At 40.9% G+C, this 6773-nt stretch overlaps 1 protein-coding gene across 2 annotated transcripts in view; it reads left to right on the top strand.

Annotated features, from left to right (window-relative positions):
- Positions 1 to 6773, top strand: part of phactr1 (phosphatase and actin regulator 1) — a 64064-nt gene that overhangs the window by 33897 nt on the left and 23394 nt on the right. The window contains exon 1 of one of the 2 annotated variants that reach the window (XM_070446223.1): positions 3891 to 4069. The exons of the other annotated variant lie outside the window; for it this stretch is intronic. Within the exon in view, the coding sequence (XP_070302324.1) occupies positions 4051 to 4069 (19 nt within the window). The 5' untranslated portion in view covers positions 3891 to 4050. Of the gene's footprint in view, positions 1 to 3890; positions 4070 to 6773 lie in introns of those variants that run through there. 2 annotated transcript variants of the gene reach the window in all.

The raw sequence follows: 6773 nt of genomic DNA, 5'->3' as shown, positions 1-6773 counted from the left end.
ACACACACACACAAGGTCACTGCAGGGTTACAATAACAGACAGGGTCAAACACCACAGCCACAGGAATAAATGTGATTCCAGTATAATCAATAGGATGTGAAGCGAACGTCATGTTTAATTTACTATATGACAAAATGAGAGACTGACGATCGCAGACGGTAAGAGGGGTTTAGTTACGCCCACGTACTGATCAAAAGGGATCAGAACATAACAAGATTCCCACTCACAAGCCCTCCCTCACTCTCTCGCTCTCTTTCTCTCTCTCTCTCTCAAACACACTTTAGCCTCCTTGTCACATTCGCATCCTTTCTCCTCTCCTCTCTCCCTTTTTTAAATCTCTCTACTTTCTCTCCACCTTCCTACTTCCCTCTCTTGTTTTGATGACTAATCCCTTGTTACACTCCTGTTCTTTCCAGTCCTGTTCTGCAGGAGTTGAGATCAGAGGAATAGCACAGAATATTGATTTCCACTCCTTTTCTCCTCCCCACTTCTGGGTATTTGTTGTTCTTATTGAGCTAAAGCAATACAATACAGGAGTCTATAATTAGCTATTATGCTGCCTCATGCAATCTCCATAGTCTCTAAAACCTCTTGTAGACAGAAACAGGATCTACAGTGCTTGATTTTTTCCACATTTTGTTACGTTACAGCCTTATTCTAAAATTAATTCAATAAAAAAAAATCCTCATCAATCTACACACAATACCCCATAATGACAAAGCGAAAACAGGTTTTTAGAATTTTTTGCAATATAGAAAAAAAAGAAAAAATGAGACTCAAAATTGGGCTCAGGTGCATCCTGTTTCAATTGATCTTCCTTCAGAACTTGGAGTCCACCTGTGGTAAATTCAACAGTTGACAGTGCATGTCTGAGCAAAAACCAAGCCATGAGGTCGAAGGAATTGTCCATAGAGCACCGAGACAGGATTGTGTGGAGGCACAGATCTGGGGAAGTGTAGGTTACAAAAACATTTCTGCAGCATTGAAGGTCCCCAAGAACACAGTGGCCTCCATCATTCTTAAATGGAAGAAGTTTGGAACACCCAAGATCCTTTCTAGAGCTGGCCGCCCGGCCAAACTGAGTAATCGGGGGAGAAGGTGTAACGTCCTGACCAGAGTTATTATGTGTTTTGCTTGTTTAGTGTTGGTCAGGACRTGAGCTGGGTGGGAATTCTATGTTGTGTGTCTAGTTTGTCTGTTTCTGTGTCCAGCCTAATATGGTTCTCAATCAGAGGCAGCTGGTAATCGTTGTCCCTGATTGAGAATCATATATAGGAGGCTTGTTTTGTGTTGGGATTTTGTGGGTGATTGTTTCCTGTCTCTGTGTTTGTCTGCACCAGATAGGTCTGTCTCGGTTTTTTCACATTTGTTATTTTGTATGTTGTTTGTAGTGTTTCACTTGTTCTTTAATTAACATGTTGAACACTAGCCGCGCTGCACTTTGGTCCTCTCCTTCACCCCTGGAAGAAAGCCGTTACAGAAGGGCCTTGGTCAGGGAGTTGACCAAGAACCCGATGGTCACTCTGACAGAGCTCCAGAGTTCCTCTTGTGGGATGGGAGAACCTTCCAGAAGGACAACCATCTCTGCAGCACTCCGCCAATCAGGCCTTTATGGTTAGATGTGGCCAAACGGAAGTCACTCCTCAGCAAAAAGCACATGACAGCCCGCTTGGAGTTTGCTAAAAGGCACCTAAAGACTCTCAGACCATGAAGAAACAAGATTCTCTGGGTCTGATGAAACCAAGATTGAACTCTTTGGCCTGAATGCCACATCTGGAGGAAACCTGGCACCATATTTACGGTGAAGCATGGGTGGTGCAGCATCATGCTGTGGGGATGTTTTTCAGCGGCAGGAACTGGGAGACTAGTCGGGATTGAGGAAAGTTGAACAGAGCAAAGCAAGGAGAGATCCTTGATGAAACCTGCTCCAGAGCGCTCAGCGACCTCAGACTGGGGTGAAGGTTCACCTTCCAACAGAACAATGACCCTAAGCACACAGCCAAGACAATGCAGGAGTGACTTCGGGACAACTCTCTGAATGTCCTTGAGTGGCCCWGCCAGAGTCTGGATTTGAACYCGATCAAACATTTCTGGAGAGACCTGAAAATAGCTGTGCAGCGATGCTCCCCATCCAACCTGACAGAGCTTAAGAGGATCTGCAAAGAAGAATGGGAGAAACTCCCCAAATACAGGTGTGCCAAGCTTGTAGACTAGAAGACTAGAGGCTGTAATCGCTGCCAAACGTGCTTCAACAAAGTACTGAGGAAAGGATCTGAATACTTATGTAAATGCGATATAAGTTTTTTATTTGTTATACATTTGCTAAAAATGTCAACTGGTTTTGCTGTGCCATTATGGGGTATTGTGTGTAGATTTATGAGGGGGGGGAAAAAACTATTTATTTCATTTTAGAATAAGGCTGTAACATAACAAAATGTGGAAAAAGTTAAGGGTTCTGAATACTTATCCGAATGCACTGTAAACATGGTATTGTAACAAATGCTTACTGACTTACTTGTGTATTGTGTATTTCATATTTCTTGTTCTTATTTCTTGTGTTTTTTTCTAGTAATACATTATTGATTATTTCATTGTTGGGTTTTGAGTTTGCAAGAAAGTCATTTCACTGTACTTGTGCATGTGACATTTAAAATGTGACATTTTAAACTTGAAACTTGAAATGACCGTATAAATTACAGTTTTCCATTAAATGTAGCGTTAATGACAAGAGGCACATATCTAATAGATTAAGTCGAGTATGGGATAARCTGTTCTGAGGCAGCAGTGTGTGAGGATTGTTTCTTGGTCTTGACCCTAACTATGGTCAGAGAGAACTGAGATGACTCATAGCTTGGCACAGCCAGCACTAACAAGACAGGTCACACAGAGAGGCGAGCTGAGAGGAGCAACGAGGATATAGCACACACACACACGCACACATATACACGTCCACACACACTGCGGGAGTGAGAGAGAGGGGGAGAGGGAGAGGGACCACAGATGAGTAGCTCAGTGGAGGCAGAGGGTTTTGGCATGGTCCTTCTCTGTGAGCTCCTGGATGCAAATAGACCTCATGCATGAGTGTGTCTGTCAGGTATGAAGCCACACACTCACCTCATTAGCCACACACATACTGCATACACACACTCGGCCCAGCACAACCCCCTTTTCCGTCATGCTGCAGGTGTGCTTGTCACTTCAGAGAAGCCACACTGAGTCAGCGAGCAGAGCCTGAACAGAGACTAGATGACATAAACAGTATAGACAAGCAAAAAGTTATCTATGTGTGTGTGCATCTGAGAGAGAGATAGAGATCTTGTTTTGTTTAGTGTCTCATTAAGCAGACTTAATGGGAAGGGGGGTTATTGCGTTGAACAGAAAGAGGACGTGTTTTTAGTGCTCTCCTGACAATTTCGGCGAAACTTCTTTACATTTTTAAAATCTTATATTTTAAATCCTCGTAACACGAACAGCAATTTTCTTGGACAATTTCAGGCGTATCTACATCCATTTATGAATCGACATATTCCTAAAACAAGAAGAACATCTTGCAACATCTTGGATTATGTGACTGTTGGTAAGCTAACTAACATTCGTTAATGTATTATCTGCTACTGTAGTACTGTAGCTAGCATAACAGTTAAGTGAATAATATGGAGAGCTAGCCCACTCAAAGTTTCTTTATATTATTTGTAGCCTGTATGTGCTCATCAGTTAGCTCAGTTTCKTCWATATGACAGGCGAAATAGCTGTCCATTGAATGTTGAACGTCACGTTTAAGTTTATTTTTGGTATGTTGATAATTCTSTTCCATTGGGTTACATAAAACACTGTAAAATACCGGCAAAGATGTTTAACTCCATGTTAACAGACTCAAAATGGGTAATGTTACCTCACTTATTTAGCCAGTGAGCCAGCCATGACACAGTGGGACCTTATTCATTCATCCTGCACTACCGAGAAGCATCGGGACTACTTTATATGAAGACTTAAGTTTCTATCGTATCCTTGGACTAAAATGATTGACACTCACGTGCAAGCCTGACATCATGTGCAAAGGGCCTTTGGGTAACATAGCACATCTTCAATGGTATATATTTTTTTCTCACGTAGCCTGTCCATTTCTGATCTTTGATMCTTTTTTKGGGATTATAAATTTATCATGGTAGACTATGTTAACGCTAAAGGTATGGGCCATTTTGTTACTTGGTAGCTACTAGCAACAGTTCATCTACAACTATTTTGGACTGTCCATACTGTAACGTTAGTCTCAGGCTAGCGTTAATGTTTTAGGTGGAGCTATTCTTTGCTATTTTTCAAACGAATACTGTGATATTTCACATATCATCTTGCTAGATATGCCTTTTGTTTTGTTTGTGAGGAGTAATAGCCGAGAGAAGGCAGGAGACACTGTTTTGTTTAGCGTCGCTTAGGTTAGACTGCTCCCTTTAATGGATCAGTCGTCCACCAGGCTACACTCTACGATTAAGGGGAGGTGCGAGAGGAAGCGTTGGGTGTCTCGGTTAGGGAGACAGGGGAATGGGGTTCAGTGTTTTACTGTTAGGATAGATTTATGTTTGTTTGTTCCAACAGTTCTCTACATATTTTCCTCTCTACAAAATATGAATGCGGTCCTTGTGGATACTAAACATATTTTAGATATGCCTTTATGCTATAGCTTATTCCATGTTTACATCGTTGGTTAAATGACTCCAAATGCAAAACTGAAATTGACTTTGTGTAATGTCCGTGGAGTTTGTAAACTATCCAAGCCTAAACAGGTTATTACGAGGCTTAAACAACTTCATTCACCTATTGTGTTCCTTCAAGAAACTCACTTGTTGAAGGATGAGCTACTGAAAGTACGCAGGAGATGGCAAGGGCAAGTAATAGCATCCAGTTTCTCCTCTCATTCTCGTGGTGTTATGGTTTTAATTCACACATCTGTTCCCTTTCAAGTAGATCATATTGCAACTGATGCAGCTGGTAGATACATTTTGATACAGGGAACTCTTTTGAATGAGTGTATTAATCTGGTTAATGTTTATGGTCCTAATGATGATTATCCCAAATTCTTTGGGAATGTATTTCTATCGATGGCCTCCCGTCCTGGTAAAGTCCTAATGTCAGRGGGTTTTAATTGCACTCTTGATCCTCATCTAGACCGCTCCTCTGGTTTAGACACTTCCCACTCGCAGAGTAGAAAGAAATTACAGCTTTTCATTAAGGACTTGAATCTATGTGAACCTCGGAGGACTCAGAACCCGAGTAAAAGGGAGTATTCATGTTACGCGTCGATATTTGAATCATATTAAATCACATTCTCGTACAGGAAGTGGATATGATAGTATTGTTCTGAGTGACCATTCACCTGTGTGATTATTCTATCGGGATACAAAACTAGTAAAAGGATCCTCTAGATGGCGTTTGCATCCCAGATGGTTACAGGACCCAGACTTCTTACATTACGTTGGAGTGCTTATAGATGTTTATTTTACAGTGAACACTGACCAAACATCAGTGAGTACGAGGTGGGAGGCTTCAAAGCATATATTAGGGGGCAAATKATAMRTTKTACCAGTTTCAAATCAATGAAATCTGAAAATGAGAGAGATGGACAGCAAAATCAGAGAATTGGAGAGGGAAGCTTTTTTGGATAACTCAGTAGAAGTAAACAAGGAATTATTTGCTCTTAAAGCTCAGTATGAAGAACTCTCCACCTCAAAGGCYGCAAACAGCTTAACGGCATTCATGAAATTCATAATTTACAAGGACAATTATCAATGGATACTGTAGAAATAAACCAAACATTTGCTTCCTAATATAACACACTTTACAACTCTGAATCTTGATTTTCCCTTTATTTCAGAAGACAAAAGAAATTGGATGGTGTTGAAATATCTGATGCTATTTTCAATATGAAGGGAGGTGAAGHGGCAGGTCCAGATGGGCTCCCAATAGATATTTAATTAAGGACAAACTTCTAGGTCCACTTTTGAATATGTATGCTGAATCCTTTCAGCAAGGTTGTCTCCCCCCTTTCTAAGGACTGCTTGAATCACTCTAATTCTGAAGCCTAATAAATCCCCAACAAAATGTGAAAGTTACAGACCGATTTCTCTTCTGAACTCTGACTCTAAAATATCTGCTAAAGCCTTAGCCAGGAGATAGGATAGAGTGCTCCCATATCTAATACACAAAGACTAAAATGGCTTTGTGAAAAACCATCAAGGTTTTCACAATGTGAGGAGAGTACTAAACATGTGTGAAGGGTCCCCTGATACTGCCATACTCTCACTTGATGCAGAGAAGGCATTCGATCGAGTTAAGTGGTTATTTATTTGAAGTGCTTAAGAGATTTTGGTTTGGGAACTACTTCTGTAAATGGATTAAGATATTATATACGGACCCCACTGCAGAAGTTGCCACTAACAACTTGATTTCCCAACCTTTTAAGCTTTTTCGGGGCACGAGACAAGGATGTCAGGCCAATCCAAGACTTTCTTTTAGCTATAGAACCCTTTGCAATTGCAGTAAGGGCCCACCCGATTTTTAACATCGAGTGGCCCTGTATGCCGATGATACCCTTTATTCATTCCTAACAGATCTAAAGAATTCTTAATAGATCTAAAGAATTCTATCTATTCCCTCTCCAATTGAATTAATAACTTTGGTACGTTTTCTGGGTTTAAAGTTAATAAAACCAAATCTCCCATCCTTTTCCTCCAGAAGCAAGAGAGACTGAATCCAGTTTTACAGCATCCATTTGTGA

The sequence above is a fragment of the Salvelinus sp. IW2-2015 genome, linkage group LG13 (genome assembly GCF_002910315.2).
Source record: "Salvelinus sp. IW2-2015 linkage group LG13, ASM291031v2, whole genome shotgun sequence".
Lineage (NCBI taxonomy): Eukaryota > Metazoa > Chordata > Actinopteri > Salmoniformes > Salmonidae > Salvelinus > Salvelinus sp. IW2-2015.
The sequence above is the reverse complement of the archived record's forward strand: the minus strand, read 5'-3'. Positions and strand labels throughout refer to the sequence as shown.